The 20933-nt window shown below is 34.6% G+C and overlaps 1 protein-coding gene across 1 annotated transcript; it reads right to left on the reverse strand.

Annotated features, from left to right (window-relative positions):
• Positions 1-3923: 3923 nt before the first annotated feature.
• LOC131073755 (receptor-like protein EIX1) lies at positions 3924-7196 on the reverse strand. Its single transcript, XM_058010253.2, has one exon. It carries the CDS (start codon positions 7194-7196, stop codon positions 3924-3926), a length of 3273 nt encoding a protein of 1090 aa, XP_057866236.2.
• Positions 7197-20933: the final 13737 nt, after the last annotated feature.

Genomic DNA, 20933 nt, shown 5'->3' on the forward strand with positions numbered 1-20933 from the left:
GCCACTACATCTCCTATTATTCTTCAATGTCTTCAAGGCTCCTAATTGATGATGAATGCTTGATAAATGCTGGATGAATGTTTTTGAATGTTGAATGTTGTTGAAGAATCCACATAGGCTTCTCTTTCACTACATAGAAGGCTCCTTGTGCTCCAAAAACTTGCTCTTAGATTCTTAGAAAAGATCCCATCCCCTAGTCCCCTTCAAATGAAGAAAGAGAGCTCTTACATGTGTGAAACCCTAGATCTTAATTTCGACTTAACTATGCCTTTAGGGCTGAGATCCGAATGTGGGTTAATATAAACTAGGACAACGACAAAACCGAAATGTACTTCTTGTCGAAGCATTTCTTCATTGTCAATTTAAATGACGAATTGGATTGCAACAAAATTCGTCAAAACAACCAATGTAAAATTGAAGATCAAAATAGTAAAAATGTAGCAGCCACAAGCATAATAGTAAAAATTGCACACGACCTATACCTCAAAGATGGACATTGAAGAAACAAGAGGAAGCGGTTCAAGAGTTGAACCCATCTCTCGCTTTGGCCCTAATCAAAGCTCTACCCCAGGAAGACAGTGTGCTAGAAAATCCATTATACGAAGCGAATCTTAATGCGGAAAAGCCAGCCAGCCAGCCCGAATAGGGATGGCAATATTGAAAGGGAAAATGAAGAAATTGAAAGGGAACAGGAATTGGTGGAGGATAAATTAGACATTGTTGATCCAAGAACCATCTCCTGGTCAATAACCAAACTGCTTGATTCTACACCAGTTGTAAAAAGAACTCGAAGGAAAATTAATAAACAAAAGTGAGACGAAGATGAATGCCTCCCTTGGAAGAAGATGAAGATCCTCATGTAGAATGTTAGGGGCATTGGCGTACGATCAAATGTCAATTAGAACAACAATTGATCGCTTTAGTTCTTGTATACACCTAAAAATGGTTTGAAGATAATTAATTAAATAAGCAATTATTTAATTAATCTCCCTTCCTAATTTAATTGAAATCATTAGGCAATTTGATTAAATTCTCCCTTTCATCTACTTATTAATAAATCTAAGGATTTATTCATTAAGTTCATTCCATGGTCTCATTTGATTAATTAATTCAAATTAATTAATCTTCCCCCCCCATTTCAATCAATTCTTCTAATCCCCTAATTAATTAAAACAAATTAATTTATGAATTGTTGAGAATTAATTAGTCTTTTCCTATTATTTGAATTTTTAAAATTAAAATTACCCACATGCCTCTTAACTTCTAACCACCTAACCTAACCATCCCTCTAACCTAACCCATTCCACCTAACCTTGGGTTTGCCTAACCCTATCCTATCTTGCACATTCTAACCTCCTTATCTTAACCTCCTATGGTGTGGATATTCTGTCCTTAAGACACACGACACTTTGGCCACATGTCTCCTATCTTTGACACTTGCCCTTTTATGAGCAAAGCTCCTTGACACTTGTCACCACAGAGATGACAAGTGTCCCTTCCTCCAATGTCTTCTCCAACCTCCTCCAATTTCACCCTTGATATCTTCAGACTCAATCTTGACCGTTGATTCCTACCACCTCACCCTTGGCCTTGGAAATCTTATAAATATCCCCCATTTTGGAGCAATAAGGATCCCATCTCATTATCAATTTAGACATTGTTACTATAGGCATATCATTTGAGCATTATTGTTATAGGCAATTGCATCTTAGATTTAGTTTAATTTGATCATTTTCTAGCATAATTGTTGAATCATGTAGCTTAAACAATCTCTTTTCTAGCTTAATTGCATCATCATCATAGCTTAATCATGCATATCATTAGCTTCATTAGTCTCTTGGATCAATCTAGCATAATCAATCTCATCTTTGCATATCATTATCATTTTAAATCCTCTATCTAGGTGTAGTCAAGTCACTGGGATTGCTTATCCAGATCTAAGAGCAAATCCATACTCACATCTCTTACGAGGAGATAGGTCGCTTTGTCATGGTTCATCTTTATTTGATTTCAATTTGATAACCATGCTTGTAATGATCTATTGAGTGTTTGTGTTGCAGCTGCAGGTATCACACTTCACAAGAACGACAATTCTCATTCAAGAATCTAAGATATGAAGCCAGGAAGCTGAAGTTTTTGTCAAGTACTCTAAAGGCTAGAATAGTGTCTTTAACAACGCTATAGGTGTGTCGAGGGGTGTTGACATAATGTGGAAAGGAAACAAACTTAGTATAAATGATTAAGAATACGATTAGAATTGGATTAAGGTATATGTCTCAAGCTTATCCTCTAATTTGTCTTTCATTTTATTTAATGTATTTGGGCCTGTAAATACCAAGGATAAAAAAAGTACTAAGGAAGCCATCGAAGTAGATATTTTTGTCATTGATCACCACTTTATAGTGGTGGGTGATTTTAATGCTATCCTAAATGTTGAAGACAAGTCAAGTGGCCTAGAAAGATAATCTAATAGGAAGTTTACATGGAGTAACAAAAGAGATGGTTTTACAAACATTGTAGAGAGGCTTGATTGCTTCTTGATTTTTGAGCATTGGTTCAATATGGCAACATTGCCAACCTCCTGTATTTGGCCAATTGCAATTTTTTATCACTACCTTGTGGTTCTCACAATTATAGAAGAATCTCGTCCCTTGTGATGCCAATTTCAGTTTGAAAAGATGTGGTTTACATCAGGTGAGCTCTTGGAATCACTAACATCATGGTGGAAGGAATCAAATGTATTCTCCGAATTAGAGATGTTTACATTCAGTAAGAGGTTGCAATTCCTCAAGGACAAGCTTAAGGTGTGGAACAAAGTAGTCTTCAAAGACACATTCACAGAAAAAGAACGGGTGGAGCAAGAAATGGTTGATCTCAATAGCCATGTCATCAGCCATGGTATGAAAAATAACAAGTTTTTGAAAGAGAAAAGTCTTCTAGCCAAATATGAAGAAATCCTTGTGTGGAAAGAATGTTATACTGGTCAATTCCTCTTTATCATGAGCTTCGAGATTGTTACCTTGCTAGATGAATCTAGAAGGTCACTATTAGGGGCAAACAATGACCATCATAAAGCACAACCTATCAGACCAACTCAGTATGAAGTTTCATGATTTTTTTTAAGGGACAATCACAAATTAGCTATCACAGAGGGCCACTTGAGGAATGGTTACTTGCTACTTTTAAGTTCAATTATTTAATCAATTCATAGTGCATTAGATCATGCCATCATTCAGATTATTACATGCACACTATGAAATACCTACATTGTTTGTCATGAAGTCTAATGTGACAATTAAAGTTCAAGCTATTCTTGAGGATACTGAAAATGGAGAGTTATTGCTAGTGCATGAATGGTTAACTAATTCAAAAAAGATTTGAAATTATATTTGACAATTTTTTTAAAACTATTTACACATTGTAACTATGACTAAACTCTAATATGACATTATTTTATAGATGTTGCAAATAGTTAACTAAGACTAATTTTTATTCACATATTGCTTTAAAAATGATTGTAAAATTTCAATTTTACTAATATTTAACAAATATTATTCTAATGGTTCTAATGAATATATATTGACTTCTTATTCAACTATTTCACTTATTAGTAAGAAACTCTATATTACTATTTATGAATATAAAATATTTTCATAATTTGATATCTCTAAGCATATTTTACTTAAATTATACAATAAATTAGATATGCTAGTTTTTATAATGTTTCAAAATAAATTTATAAAAGAAAAAAGAAAATTAGACTACAAATTAGTGAAGAGACTTTTAAATGCATGGATGTTGTTCGAAAAGGAAAGTTGGGCTTGTAAGAAATGGTATCTTTCAGCTCTACCCCTAATTTATATTATAGAAACCATAAACCAAATTTTTCTCGCCCTTTTCATAGGAAAAAAAATAAAAATTGGTCAACATATACATTGAGTCTTTACTGTAGTTTTAGTCTCTCTGTCAATTTGAGTACAACGAACACAAAAACGTATTAATTTCTTGCTTTCTTCGGAATGCGCTTGGTCTTCGTCGTCCAAGATTTTCACCATCGACAGCTTCTTACAGGGGGTCAACTTCTCACAGGGAATCAAGTCGATAACCCAAATCAATATACTGTCTAACAAATGGAAGAACTTCTCCCGCTGTGTTTTCAGAAGCAACAAAGGAGCTATTATTATACCCGCGCCTATTCCAAAGCTCATTCCCATCAACACAATGAAACTGTCAATTCCCTCTATTGCCCTGCTTTTGTTCGCCCCTTCTTTTGTCTTCGGCCTGCTTTCATCCTTTGGCGAAGGCAAGAATGGCTCCTTCAGTTGGAGGCCGTATAGACCTGAATTATGTGCGAAGGATGAGGCTTCAAATGTCAAGAACTGCCCTCCTAGCGGAATATTTCCTGTAAGATTATTGTATGACAGGTTCAAGTAACTTAGGAATGTGAGATTCACCAACACTACAGGAATAATTCCAGACAGTTGGTTATGCGAGAGGTCAAACGACTCTAGCTGTTCCATGTTTCCCAAGGACTTGGGTATACCACCATTAATATGATTTCTTGAAATATTAAGAATCATCAATCCAGTGAGAGATCCAATACCTTCAGGGATATGGCCAGATATTCTATTGCTTGATAGATCAAGACATTTGACTAGACTCAAAGCTCTGACAAACTCCAGCTCCAATCCTTTGCTTCTGATGATTATTTTCTCTACATATGTTAAACCTTTTATCAATCCAAATTCAAGGACTCTTGTATTCATTGAGTCTTTTACCATGCCCTTCATCTCTGAAAGGCTGTTTGGAATTACTCCTGAAAAACTGTTCATTGAAAGGTCTAAGATTTGAAGAGAGGGTACTTTGCTTATATCAGCAGGTACACTTCCTACAAATCTGTTTGATCTTAAGATTAAAATCTTAAGATTAGGAAGCTCTACAATCCAATTTGAAGCAATCTTCCCTGTCAGACTGTTATCTCCCACATCTAATATCTGCAACTGCTTACAATTGCCAAGGTTTGGCAGAGTTCCATTTAGAAGATTTCCCCTGATTTTCAATGTTTGAAGCGAAGTCATGTTTCCCAACTCCACTGGCAGCTCACCTTCTAAACAATTGTTCTCCAAATTCAACACCTCAAGACAACTGCAGTTTACAAAACTTGGAGGAATCTTACCTGTAAGACTGTTATATGAAAAATCCAGAATCTCCATAGACAACCCTTCACATATTGTAGATGGAATGCTACCACTGAGATTGTTGTGAGACAGAGACAGGTAACTAAATTTATTCTCGCCAATTTCAGCTGGAATGGATGCACAAAATTGATTTTCTGAGAGATCCAATACAACCACTGAAGGAGGTGGAAGCGGAAGTGGACCATGAAAGTTATTGTGATGCAAGTCCAGAATCTTCAGTGTTTTGGGCCCCATTAGCTTATAGGGTAAAGCACCTGCAAAACTGTTATAGGATAGGTTGAGCTGTTGAAGAGGAAGGGAATCCCATATCCACGCAGGAATATGACCGGATAAACTGTTATTGGATAAATCCAAATCGGCAATGGAAGTTTGAGTTATTAAGAAGGCCGGCAAATCACCCTGCATGTTAGATGATCTTAATTTCAATGTTCTAAACGAGTTTTGGGGAATCCAATTGGGACTGACTTTCACAGTTAGCGCATTGTTCGAAATGTCTAGATATACCAGACTGGAGAGATTATGAAGGTGGGTCTCTGAAAGGTTCCCGGTTATCCAATTTGAGGATAAGGAAAGAACCTTCAGTTGAGATAGATTTGAAATGTTGTGAGGTATGGCATGTGTTAACAAGTTGTTGCTAAGACGAAGCGTACTGAGGGAAAGGAGTTGACCAACGGAAGCCGGGATTTGGCCAGTCAAGAGGTTATTACTCAGATCAAGCAGAACAAGGGACTTCATGTTGGCCAAGGAAGGAATTGTTCCGTTCAATTCATTGTTGCTCAGGTCAAGGCTTTTGATGGTGGTCATGTCAAGGGATGGAATGTTACCGGTCAATAGGTTTTGCCTCAAGTGAACATAGCGGAGCTTAGCCCCAAACGGCGGTATACTTCCTTTTAATTTGTTATTTGATATATCCAACATTACAAGTCCCTTAAGATTAGCAATGGATGGAGGAAGTTGACCTTGGACAGAGCAGTACGAGATATCCAAGAGAGTTAGCGAGGAGATGTTGGCAATTGAATCTGGAAGAGCTCCTTCTACACTCGTTGCTGTAAGAACAAGGCTCTTAAGCCTGGTAGAGTGTCGCGGCAGAATGCTTGAAAGTTCCCCTCCCAACTCCAGATTGGCCGACAAGTCAATTTCTTGCAGGTTCGGAAGGCTCAATAGATCAGAAGGGATGGAATCATTGAGGTGACAGCTGCTAAGCTTGAGAGAAACCAGGTTGGAAAGGTTGTGTAAGCGAGCAGGTATGGACGAGAAGAAGGAATTGCCACCAATTTGGAGGTAGGTTAGACGGGTAAGATTAGCAAGGGAAGGGGGAATTGGGCCAGAGAGCATACAGTTAGACATTTGAAGACGCCTGAGGTTGTGCATGGTGGAGATAGCTTTGCTCCATTCATCGCTTGCCACTTTCGTCATATTCACCCCGTCCAGCAGAAGCTCCTCTAAATCTCTCATGTTTCCTATCCACATGTGCATGTCCTCAATTACGATGGAAGAAGAGGAAATGTAGGAATTGGTTGAAAGATCCAAGAAGCGCAACGTGGACATGTTGCCCAGCTCCATGGGTATCTTTCCGGCAAATCTAGCATTTGACAAGTTCAAATAGCGCAAATATTTCAGCGTGGTGAGTTGCTGAGGGACACCAACATCAATGAAAGCGTTGTAGCTGAGATCCAAGCGTTCTAACATTGTTAGATTAAACAATGGCGAAAGAACGTCACGTTCGTCATTCAAAGGGGAAAGAACAGAACTGGTTAAATTCTTCCAGGGGCTTGCCAGCTTGTTGCCTAGAGGACTCCGAAGATCCAATTGAATAACGTGGCCTGTTATATTATGGCATTGGATTCCCTTCCACTCGTAGCAGTTAGTGGAAGCATTCCACGTTTTCAGTTGATCAGATGGGTCTTGAAGACTTCTCTTAAACTGCAAGAGAGAAATTTTCTCACCTTGTGGACAACAAGATACCCAACAAATTGGCAGCAATAGCAGAGACCCCATCAAGGTCCACAACAATCTCTCTGTGAAGCATCCCCTACAAGAAACATCACGAGAGCTCATTTTGGGCAGAACAATATGAAGCAATGAACTACTACTACACCTACATAACCCGCACGAAGCAATGGGGAGCACACAAATCCTATCAAAATATATAAATGTTCAAAAAGAGGATAATGCAAGGCTCATGCATTGTAGGGACCTTCGTAGCAAGTTAGATACGCCCTAACGACAACGACTTCCACTGACGAGCCAAAAAACACGATTTGGTTGGCACGGCTATTAGGTAGTATGGCTACCTGAATTATTGAAACTTGAACAATAAGAAGAATAGTCTAAGCGGGTGTTTTGAACGAAGTCGTATAAAAAGTTTAGACTGGAAGGCCCATTGAAATGGTCCACTAGACGCGTAGATTGACGTGGAATCTTGGTGGCATTCGCCGTATTCTAAGTCGACGAAGCGAGTAAAAAAGCGACATATATTCCATTCTACGAGAAGAAAATGTAAGTTGTAAAACAAACGCTACGTCGAAATTACGTCCGGAAAGAATTTTCTTAGCCGTCGAAATTACGTCCGGAGCCGGTTCTTTTGGGTCAAGGAATTCTTAGTACGTTTTGTTTGCATATGTTGAAATCTGGATTGAGGTTTTAATCATTTACTTGAGATAGGACACAGCGACGTTGTCGTGTTTTCCGGGTGCCGTATTATTACGGGATTTAACATATTTAAAATATATAAGATTATATTGACAAGGGCCACGTAGTGAAGAGAACGTGTCTTTGAAGTATTGTAGTTGTTTGACAATTATATATGATATTAATACAACTAGCAATCACATCTTGGTGTTCAATGGGTATTTCGAAGAGGTTTGGAAGGTCTATTAGGAAAAATAAACTTCTAAATCAAGAAGATAATTAAACTCCATTACCAATATATTCATGTTATGCTTGACGGGAAGAGAGGGAGAGCTCGAGATGGATAGAAAGAGGGAGAGATGGAGGGGAAAAAAGCAAGAGAGAGGGATAAGGAGATTGAGATAGAGATAGAGATGGAGATGTAGAAGATGTGTGTGTGTGTGTGTGTGTGTGTGTGAGAGAGAGAGAGAGAGAGAGAGAGAGAGAGAGAGAGAGAGAGAGATACGAAGGAAGAGGTAGAGAGATATAGAGGGAGAGTGAGAGTGAGAGGGACAGATAGAGAGATATAGATGGTGAGATAGAGTGATAGAGATATAAGGAGAGAGAGAGAGAGAGAGAGAGAGAGAGAGAGAGAGAGAGAGAGAGAGAGAGAGAGAGAGAGAGAGAGAGAGAGAGAGAGAGAGAGAGAGAGAGAGAGAGAGAGAGAGATGGTGAGATAGAGTGATAGAGATATAAGGAGAGAGAGAGAGAGAGAGAGAGAGAGAGAGAGAGAGAGAGAGAGAGAGAGAGAGAGAGAGAGAGAGAGAGAGAGGCATGACATTATAATCTTGAAAGTATATGAGTATATCCACGTGGAGATGTGTGGACCAATTTACAACTGACACATCAACAAAAATGTTGACATAGCTTGACACCTAGTATGGTAGCTATACCTTTGATAAATATTTGTAGTAATGACAATAGTTGTAATTGAATATTAAATTATTTATAATCTCATTTCGTTTTTTTGTTGGGTTGACTTTGTTGAAATTAATCTATTGCATTTTCTTTCTCATTTATCTTGTTTGTACTTTTTCCTCACCTTGAGAGTCTTAAATTATAGTATGCCATTATTTTCTTATAGCCATACTTGCTTTGCCTTTATTTCACATACAACCTTATAAATATGAAGATACTATTTTGATTATATGTTTCTCAATATTGATGCATTATAAGATTATGTCCTCCTAAGATCCATACAACCACCATACCAAATTTAATTTGATCTAAATATTAACTAAAATTAATATTTTTATAGATACAAAATAATATTAAATAGAAATTGATTAATAATTTAAATTATATAAAGAGGCTTATGTAATTCCAAACTTTGCACTAAAGAACATTCAGGTAGATTTCCTCATTGGTTAAAAAAGTCTCACCTCTATGATTCCTTTCTTTTAAGCGCTTCAACATCCAATTTACAAGTAACCCAAAAAAATCTTGCTTCAAATGTTTAAGGCATGCCACTTTGCATAGTTATTGGAACAATTTATAGTAAAATCACTTAAAGATTTAAAAGTTGAAAGTAAGACTAGCAAAATGTGTTAACCAAAGTTTAGAATGAATATAATTTCTATTATGAATAATGGGTCTACAATCAATTAATAGAATATAATTGTGTTATGTTATAAAATAAACCTCGCAAAATACACTACCATTTTGACCTTATTCCTAATTTCTTTTAATTGCATGATAGATCAAATTTTGAGCTTAAATTCTATTTCAAAAAATCAATAAAGCTACCAAGTTATTATTGCTTGGGTTTGATTTTCAAGCATGTGAAGATTTGGTTCATACCCAACCATTCAAAAGCTCATCTGCCACAACTAAGTAAACAATAGACGACTTTGTACCTTGCACATAATTTCTTCCTTGTTGCTACAAATTTTCAAATTCTTTTCCTTTTTGACTTTGGTCGTGTTCTCCAATTTCTTATAGTGAATCATCTAATTCTTCTCAATTATCATATATACGGCTATATATTTGGTGGAATTTTGAATTACTTGTAGCTTGGTCACAACTCTCCAAGACTCAACAAACAATTTACCCACCAAATCAAGACATTCAAAAATAGCCAGCATAGTCATTAATAGGCCAATGGTCACTGCATAGAAAAGGATGTTTTCCCTCTAATCTAAAAACATCATGTCAAGTCTTTGAACACATTCATGTAGTTAAAAAAAATCTTTAAGAGTAGTCCATTGCCGACCACTTCGCTTGTGCACAATGAAAGCCTCCCAAGGCTTCGAACCAGTGGTTATTTAAACAAACCTGTGACAAAAACAGGCAAATGAAAATAATTTATCAAATGAAAGGGGTTGGAGCAAGTTCATGTCTTTGTAAAGCAAAGTTGCCTTGAGTTAGGCATAAGTAGAGTCCTGTTCAATTTCCTCGTTGTGAGCACTACCTTAGCCAGGGTTATTTGATTATTAAGATCCCATATAATCTGCAACACCTACACAACTTTAGTGCCCTGAACACTTGTTGTGACCACCATTTGAAACAAAAAAGATAGCACAGGAGTGACAGATGTTCTACAAAGGAACTCTATAGAGTAGCATGTAGAACACAATAGGAATTTGTAAACCTCAAAACTTATCTGACATTATTTGAAGGAAAAATAAATTTAGAAAACAAAAAACCTGTCAATGAGAAACAACAAAAATCCAATGGTCTAGATGGATTGCATCATCTTGCATCCTCTCTTGAACATTTTGTGCATTCAATCATTCAAGTTAGTCGATCAACTTCATATAGGGAATGTCTTGGGCATAAAAATAAATATAAAAAACAAAAAACCCGTGAATGAAAAAACAACAAAAATTCAATGGTTGAGATGGATTGCATTGTCTTGCATCCTCTCTTGAACATTTTGTGCCATTGATCGTTCAAGTTAGTCGATCAAATTCATATAGGGAATGCCTTAGACATAATTATAGTGGAAGGAATAGGTATAGGTCTTATTATTTCCTGCTAATAGGTAGAATACTAATGCACTCACCATGTTTTATTAAATCTAGAAGCATTGGTCAATAGACATAACAAATTAACATTTGTTGACTTTTTTCCTAATGTTTTTAGTCCCTTCTATTTATTTAAAATCTACAAATTCTTTTAGTCTTTAATTCTATTAGACAATTGCAGTCTACAGTCATATTAGGATGATGTCATCTTTCAATTATTTTGGCAAATCTTTCAAGCATTTTTGTAATACATTTGAAATAATTTTAATGTGTTGACAATAAGACTATTGTTTGTAATAGTGCTAAATAATTTGCAATTGTCATAGGTGGAGTCACTTATTTTTAAATACTATTAATTTTAAAATGATGTATTAATAAATTTCTTATGTAATATATTATATTATAATATTATTATTCCATCATACATAATCTTTTTTTTTTTTATCAATGATAAATATTAACTTTTTAAAATTTAATTTTATATTTTAGAATGAAAATTCTAAAATTATTTTTGTTGTATTTTAATTTTCTTGTATACAGTGTTTTGTTGTAAGCTTTGTATAAATAATAATTAGTAACTAAAAAGCTGCTCAACTATATGAGATGATGTATTTATATTTATATTTTCTCTAAAATATTATATTCTAATGTCATTATATACTATAATAAATTCTATTTTTAATTTTTTTTATAAATATTATATATTCATGTATTAGTTTTTAAAAGTTAATTTTATATTTTACAATAAAAATATAAAATAATATTAACTATATTTTAATTTTGTTCTATAGATTCGAAAGTTTATTGTTAAAGTCCACAAAGAAATGTTAATATTTTTTCAAATCGATCAAACCATTTTGTTGTTTACGAGATGACAAGATGTGGAAAATCAAAATATTTTATCATATTCTAAGCATTCAATGACATCTCATACCATGTATGGTTGAAATACATCCAGCTCAAATTATTGAAAGATTTCAATTTTTTTTTTTAATATAACACAATGGCTTTATTTAGCAAATTATTAAAAGATTTCAAAATTTTCTACATATGGAAAAATGACTTTATTTAGCAAGATCCCTCTAGAGTCTTTTGGTGTTGAAAACTTACATATGTTTTTCTCTAACTCATTTAAATGCTAGTAGATTGAATATACATAAAATCTTTCTTTATTGAATGTGATCTATTATTTTTGCCTATTTTTGAAAAGAGTGTGATTTGGTTGTCCATTTAAAACCAAAAGCGTATTCAATTTTTTGTGTTTTTGTTTTTTAATTTTAAGGACTCAATGTTTTTGTTCTTTTATTTCAATCTATCCATGCAACTATTTATATCTCTTCGGTGCATTATTGTGATAGAGTAGGATTATTTTGCCTGGGACATCTTTTATTATATAGAGCTGCATGAGCAGAGCAATCAAGCATTTTCTTCCCTTTGCAATAGGAAGATACAAGTAGGAACAAACCCTACTTTGATTTTCTTTTATGTTCATTGTCTTCAAATTTTATGTTCAGTTATATGGGGAAATGGATTTTTTTCTTTTATTTTTGTTGTTGTTGTGTTTGGACGAGTTTCTTCGTGCGGTAGTTTTTACATAATTTCTTGTATATTTGTAAATAAGACAAGTAGTTTTATACAAAAATTGCAATGAATCTTAATATTTGTGAATTTTTACAAAAAATTCTGCATAAATATGTATGATCCTCCTTATACCTTGCTTGTGGAAATGACCCCTTTCTCCTCTACATCTTTAATCATGGACGTACCCAACCATACCAAAACCAAAATAATCAAGAAATCACTACCATCGATATCTAGATTATTGGCTACCATCACCTTTCTATGTGCTTCCTTCACTTTCTCTTTCTGTTAAGATAGAGATATTTATGTCATAAGATTTATTTATGCTATAGGAGATGCAAGTTTCAAGGAAGAAAGATAATTGAGTACAATGACATGATTTCTAAGTGGTAAAATTTTTTAGAGCTTCCAAAGTCTAGCTTTGGGTTCAAATCTCTAAGAGATAGAATTAAATGTTAGAATTAGATAAAGTACCACATGAACTGGCACATTGTGGGCACAAAAGAGGGAAAATCACATGTCCACAAAAGAATTACCCAAATCAATAAAACTTCCTCCATGAAATTTTTTCCAATCATGCTTCAATCAAAGCTCAAGTTTACCAAACCAAACAAAAATTCTTTGAAGAAATTTTACAAATCCTACTTCAATCAAAAGTTCTTTTACAACAATTTCATGAAAATTTTCCATGAAAGATTAACAAACTTTTGTTTGATCTAAACCCACCCTCGATATTGTTAAAAATCTTACTCTAATCAAGATTTCTTTCACAAAACTTTACCAAAATTATAATTCATAATCGCTTCTTGAAAAAATAATTTGTATAAAATTATGAATAAAATACACTAACTGGATGATGAAAAAGAATTTTGTAGCCTTTTCACGCCACTATGAAGTTATTGTGGATGACATATGTTCTTCCTCGAGCTCTAGAAACCTCTCTTTAACGTACCAAAATTTCCATAAACTTCTGAAAACCTACCCCCGCCCTTCTAGAAACTTCTAAGAACCTACCCCTAACCTTCTAGAACAACTTTTTGGACCCTCTTGAAATATGTAAAAATTGTGCAAAATGAAAGAATCGATCGACTCAGTTCCTCGAGTGATTCAAGCTACAAATCACAATGATCCCAATCATACGCCTTGACAGAGTTTGTGTAGTCCTTTGTTACTCTTTTGATTTTTATAGGAGTCCTTATTACCAGCTGCAAGGTCATCATTTTCCTCTCCTTACGTTCTCAGTACACATTACAACCACCATTAATGTTAAGTAAAATGCAAACAGAGAATGAAAAATCAGCTTCACATCCTTCTTGAAGTTGAAATTGGTCCTAGTAAACTAGAAAAATATTGTTTTGGCAATATTGATATTTGTTGTGAAATTTTAGGTAGTAGTCCATGCTTCCTATGGGTTCTAGACAACTCTTGAAACACCCCAGAAATTCATATTTAGACATGTATATTAAAAAAATAAAAAAAGTAATTACAACATAGATAAGGCACACAAACAAATCTGATGTCAAATTTAAAATCATAGACAAGACATGTGGACTGTTTTTCGTGGATGTGGCTAATCTCCACACAAAACAACACATCATACTATTTCTAAAATCCGCAAAATACAATTGATTTCCGTGAAATTTTTAGTAGCTAAATCTTCATGATTTGCATCCCCATTGCTGTAAAACCACAAAAAATCAGGCAAAAAAACATTGTGATTTGCAGATTTGGGAGTTTTTTTATAATGCCATTTTGTGTGGAGATTAGGCGTTGGCGTTTTTTCGCATGCCTCGCTAAGCATAATTAAATTAAATTAAAAAATAATTTCTTATCGATAATAGTGTCTAAAATATATTTGACATCAATAAACTTGAAATAATTTTCTCAAATTACTCAACTCCTAGATTTAGTTTTGAATCAAACAATTCTTCTCTTTACAATAATAGATTAATTCTAACTAGTCATTTGACATTATTTTAATAAAGAATTTTTTTAGCATATATTTATTTGTTTTTCTTTTTTGTAACTTTTTCGATATCATTATTATTATTTTATGATTTTTTGTTACTTTATGGTTAATCTGTTAATTTATCTTATAAAATATACTATAATTTAATCTTTTCACTATATAATAATTATTTAATTACATGCTTAAATTATTAAATGATCTCATAATTAATTAAATCAATTTTTTTAATTATATTATGTGTTTCATTTTAAATATTTCTTATAAAATAAATATTATTTAAATTAATTTTATCAATTTTATAATCTTATTATAATTATTACAAAGTTAAATATGATATAATTTAATATTTTTATTATATAATTATTATTTAATTACATGTTTAAATTATTAAATGATCTAATAGGGTAAGTGCATCAAGATGGGGGACTAAAAAGTTGCCATTTTTTTTTGGGTGCAAACGAAGCCATTTGGCGCCAAATAGGGTGCTCACCATATTTGGCATGCACCAATAGGATTGGCATCAAGCCTGATGTTTGGTCACACTAAATCTATTTGGTGTGCACCAAATAAGGCATGCACCAAATGGAAATGCATTGGATGGTGCCAAATTTGGTGCTAGCCAAATGTCTAGCATTGGCAAATTTGTCTCTCTTTCACTCTTTCTCCCAACAAGAATATATACATGAAACATAAGATTTAAGTATAAGAAAGGAAAAAGACATATCGATGCTTTAAGTTATATTTCATGTATATATAGGTAGGATGTTTGAGAGTGGTTTCAGATCTTTAGGAGTTATAATGTAGATTCTTAGAGGTTTTAAATGATTAGTTAAATTTTCATACTTAGTCAAATTTTAGTAATCAACATGCTACTATCAACATTTTCTCACTCTCTCTATGCCACTATCTTTAGCTCCCCCAAACTTTAAATCGATAGATCTCTCTTTATCACTTTTCCTCTATCCCATTTCTACCTCTCTCTATCTCACTCTCTCCTCTCAACCCCAAGATCCAACACTACCTCTTTACCTCTCTTTCCTACCCTTCACTCTACTATATATTTGCTCTCTTTGCACACCTTCCACACCTTCCCTTCACTACCTTTAATTCTCTAGGTCTCTCCCACCTCCTCTCCCTTTGTACCTCACCTTCCTTCCTTACCCCATTTCTATCCCTTTCGTCCTTGCTTTCTCTTCTACTCTCTCCCTCTCTTATTGTTTCTTTCCCCTCTCTCTCTATTCTCTCGATCACTACCTTTTCCTATATTTACCTCTATCTCTCCCCATCCGTAAGTCTCTCCTTCCCTCTATATTTACCTCTACCTCTCCATCTCTGTCTCATTACCCACCTCTCTCTCCCATCTATCTCTCTCACCTCTATCTTTCCCCTAGGTCTCTCACCCCTCTCTCTCCAGGCTCCTCTCTCTAATTCTTTACCTCCCTCTCCATATCTCTCCCTATCTCCTTACCCATCTTTCTCTCTTTGTGAACTTCTCTCTCCCTCACCTCTCTGCATCTCCCCTCTCTAGGTCTCTCCCACCCTCTCTCCTTCCCTTCCCTTCCCTTCCCTTCCCTTCTTACCATCTGTATTCCTGCCTCCCTCCCTCTCTCTTCTCTCTTCTCTTCTCCCCCTTCACTCCCCATCAATATGTCTCACCCTCCATCCATTTATACCTCTCTCTACCTCTACCTCTTCCTCCCTATCTCATTACCCACCTCTCTCCCCCTCTATCTCCCCCCAGATCTGTCACCCTCCCCCCTAGGCTCTAGATATCTCACCTATACCTCTTTCTACTTCCACTGACGAGCAAAAAAACACGTTTTGGTTGGCACGGCTATTAGGTAGTATGGTCACCCGAATTATTGAAACTTGAACAGTAAGAAGAATAGTCTAAGCGGGTGGTTTGAACGAAGTCGTAGAAAAATCTTAGACTGGAAGACCCGTTGAAGTAGTCCACTAAACGCGTAGATTTGACGTGAAATCATGGTGGGCATTCGCTGTATCCTAGGTCGACAAAGCGAGTTAAAAAGAGACATATAATCCATCCTACGAGAAGAAAATGGAAGCTGTAAATCAAACGCTACGTAATAGTGGAAGAGAATTATCCAAAATGGGTCCGAGAAGAATTCTTAGCCGTCGAAATTACGTCCGGAGCCAGTTCATTCGGGTCAGGGAATTCTTAGTACGTTTTGTTTGCATGTGTTGAAATCTGGATTAAGGGTTCAATCATTTACTTGAGATAGGACATAGCGACGTTGTCGTGTTTTGGTCTTTTTCGGGTGCCTTATTATCACGGGATTTAATAGATTTGAAGTATACGATATTATATAAATAAGGGCCATGCACTGAAGAGAACGTGTCATTGAAGTATTGTAGTAATATTTATAAGTGTTTTGGTTGTTTGGCATTTAGGGAAAAAGTATTAGTAGTCATTATAATTAATTTTGTGCATCTACATCTTCTAAATGGTATATTAGATTTTGACGATTGTTTTTTTTGTCTTTATATGTGACTTAGCTACATATAGTTATTATTTTGGTATTTGGATAGTAACGAGACATGTTGTAGGATCCACTATGCACACAAGGGTAAAAAAAACACATTTCAAAGTGTCACCTAATACTTACTTAAAGATGCCCCAATAACCGTGCACTTAAAATTGTTAATACTTATACACAAATGGCCTAGTAGCATGCACAAATGAGCTAATTATGGAGCAAAAAAGATTAGAAGTGAGCAATTGTTGTGTCCTATTTGCATCGATCTACATATTGATCCATCGGTTGGTGAGGTGGTGCATTGATAATAACAAGGCAATGTATAGAGGCAACATTCCTTTTACATAGGAAGTGCAATTTCATTGTAGGAGCATCATTTCATTTCCACTTTCGAGGTACACATAAATTGAATAAAAGATGTGATATTTTCAAGGAGCATCAATATTAATATATGGAGTGAAATCAATTATTAATAGAGAAAACGCTATCCATTGATTTTGATTTAATATTGATGCACATATTAAATAGTGAAGCCATAAAACATTAGTATAAGTGATGAACTTTTTATTTTTTTGTCAATTTAACATTAACTTCATTCACTATATATTAGAAGCATTACATCTTACTCCTCATCGAATTCACCTTGCGTTGAGTCATTTTCTACTATAGTGCCTTAGTTATTGAAAGTGATAGATTGATTTCATCTAGTGGTTGGAGCGTTTATTTAAAGCTTGTGCTTTCTTTCAACTGTGAGCACTCTACTCTTTTTCAGTAGAGATATCAAGCTACAACAATATTATTTTTGGATAGATATTTTTCTTCAAAGGTTAGGAATTCTTGGTGATTTTAAAGGTGGAGAGATTTGTTATCGATGACTTCCAATGCCAGTCTATCATCATCAACCTTACTTACAAGAACTCCTACTAGCCATTCTCGTCCTTTTAGGTGCTTTGTTATAGCATCATAAGTTATTTAAAATTTTTTCAATTGTAATTGTTATTCACTTGGAAAATTTGACATTTCAGAATTGTACAATTATCTTTTCTAAGGGAGTGTCTATTGCATATTTGTCCTTTGTGTTCTTGTAACTATGTTAGATCCTAGGATTGAGTTGTTGCCTTCCCATAATTCATTTCCCTCTTCCAAAGAGGTGAATTCTAAGAATTTAAAGAGACCTAAATATTCTTTTTGTAAGAAATTTGGGCATAATGATGAAAATTGCAATAAGAAGAACAAACTCCCATGTGGCTTTTGCTAGAAAGTTGGACATGATGAGAATTTTTTTTATAAGAGTTGAGATAATTACTCAAGCTTCATAACATTGTCATTCCTTCTTCATTAAGTTCATCTTTTACAAAAAAGAGGACAAATATACAAATCTCAAATGAAGAAATTATGCATTGATCACCACTCATGTACCTAGGAACATTGGTTGGATTCTTGATTTAGGCACATCAGAACACATTTCCAAATCAATTGACAACATGATTCCAAGCTATTTGGGTCCCCCATCATATCCTATTCTCTTGACTGTAAGTAATTAGCGTGTGCTAGTTGCTTATGTAGGTGATGTTGACTTGGGTGTTATAACTTTGTGCCTAATGTCTTTCATGTTCCCAAAATTGCACATAATCTACTTTTAGTTTACTAGCTTACACATGATGGCAACATAGTTGAGTTCACTGTAGATGCCGCTTGCATTTATGATCCAATTGGTGTTCCTATTGCAATGGGTAGGGCTGATCATCTACATAGGATGCATACATTTGACTTTGTGGAGGATGATGATGACTTATATTTCTTTGACTCCTCTATCTAGTATGGGGAGTAATGGAGTTACTCTTAATGAGTTTGTCAATCTACTCATGATTCCTCTATTCCTTGCTACATTAGAGTTGACTATTGACATGGATTTCAGGACTTTAACACAACATAAGTTATTTATTTTTTCACATTTGTGGTTTCATGATGGTTTCATTTAAGGCCTTGTAGACTTGGCCTCTCATTCCTCTACCTCATATTTGGAGGACATTCTTTAAGGGGCTTCCCTTCACTTTGCAATTTTTTTGGTAGATGATCTTGAGTGTCCTTCATGTCTTATTTATCCCTTGATTGAGGATTTTCCTAGTCTTGTTGAGATAATTGTGGAGACATTTGACTCTACTTCTAAGCTTTCATTGTTTAGATTTCTTCAACATAGAACATTGTATTTCTTTCTTTCCAAGGGTAGAAAGATTGTTTGCCATCATTGGATTCTTTTTTGGACTTTGACCTACTTCCATTGTTTTGATGACACTTCATTATGGGGGGGGGGGGGGGCGCAATGTTGTCTCTATCTTTCCCTTCATTGGAGGGGCGACTCTATTGCATTCTTGTGATGGATGTATTGCTTGTGGGGTATTGATGAGAGAATTCCATACATCACTTCATTAGTACATATTTTTGTATTTGCATCTCTTTTTTGTAGAGGAGTTTTGCCCCATGAGGTTTTCTCCTTTCTCTATTTGTGAAAGATTGGTTGCATGATTAATTGTGCATGGGTACTTAACATGGCCTAGTTGTCGGTATCACATTAGTCTTGCATCATTTGCCTAATAATTTCACTCCCTAAGTTGCACTTAAGGGGAGATACTAAATTAAATTAGATATATTCTATTTACTCTAATTAAGTTTACTTAGGATAGCTTTATTTGTCACATGAAACAACCCTTTATTGTTCATATTAGTTATCTTAGGTATCTTTTTACATAGAGGTAAGTCAACATCTTGCATTTAATTTTGTCATAGGGTAGGTGTACCTATCCATCTATCTTGCTTGTAAAAGCAAGCCATATTGTACATTTGTAACATCAATTCATAGTAATTCATTTCAGGTGCATCTCAAGCATTGCTGCTCAATCTCCGTCGTTATTCATTTCTCAAGTTGCAATATTCTTGTGTGTGGTTGGATAGTTTCTTGGTTGATCCCATTAAAGTGTGTGTGAATTCATGGGCTCATAATTTCTCCAATAGAGAGAACATGAAGGTTATCTAAAATATTCACCCTTAACCGATTGGAGATAGATAAAGAACCTTCAATTTGGATAGATTTGAAATGTTGTGAGGCATGACACTTGTTAACACATTGTTGTTTAGATCAAGTGTACCAAGGGAAATGACTTGACCTATAGAAGCCAAGATTTTTCCATTGAAAAGGTAATTACTCAGATCCAGCATGATAAGGGATTTGAATTTGTCCAACGTAGACACTTTCCCCATCAAATTATTGTTTCTTAGATCAAGCCAAGTGAAGGAGGTGACATTTTAGGTAGAAGATGGAATAGAACCAGTCAATCAATTATGACTCAAGTCAACATAGTGGAGCTTCTCAAATGCATAAAAAAAGAATGGAGGAGATGTAGCCTACCAATTGGTTGTATGTAAGATCGATATGGGCCAAAAAAAATGAAGTTTATAAATGAGACTTAGCCTCCAATGACAATATATTCCCTTTTTATTTGTTCATTGAAATATCCAACATTACAAGTCTTGTAAGATTTGTAATGGTGGAAGAAAGCATACCTTGGACAAATTAGTTAGAAAGCTCCAAGAGAGTTAATAAGGAGATGTTCGCAATGTTGGAATATTTAGTATTTCCTCCCACTTTATTGGTTTTATGCTTTAATTTTTTATTTAGCATGACTACACAATAAAAAATGTTTTAGTTTTTTTTCTTTATTTCTAGCAATGAAATTTTTATGTATCTAAGGCCTCTATATAATGAGGTAATTGTTATTCATTAATTATTAGTTAGTTTGATCCTTGATCATTTGATCAAGAAGCTATTGTAATATACTAAATCAATAGAACAATTTATTTTATTTTCAATTTTGTATTTCTTTCATTTGGTATCAGAGTGGGATGATCAAGGGACAAGTGAAAATCCAGCAGTACAGCTAAAGACAAAAAAAAATATTGAATTTTTTTTGCAATTTTAAGTAATGAAAAGACCATGTAGTAGAAAGAAAGACACAGAGAAATTTCGTAGCTTAGTTAAGTTTGTTGAAGTTAA

This window comes from Cryptomeria japonica, chromosome 7, assembly GCF_030272615.1.
Source record: "Cryptomeria japonica chromosome 7, Sugi_1.0, whole genome shotgun sequence".
NCBI classification, from domain to species: domain Eukaryota; kingdom Viridiplantae; phylum Streptophyta; class Pinopsida; order Cupressales; family Cupressaceae; genus Cryptomeria; species Cryptomeria japonica.

Excerpts from the sequence above, each read along its gene's own strand:
- LOC131073755 (XM_058010253.2), bottom strand. The coding sequence starts at position 7,196 with ATGGGGTCTCTGCTATTGCTGCCAATTTGTTGGGTATCTTGTTGTCCA.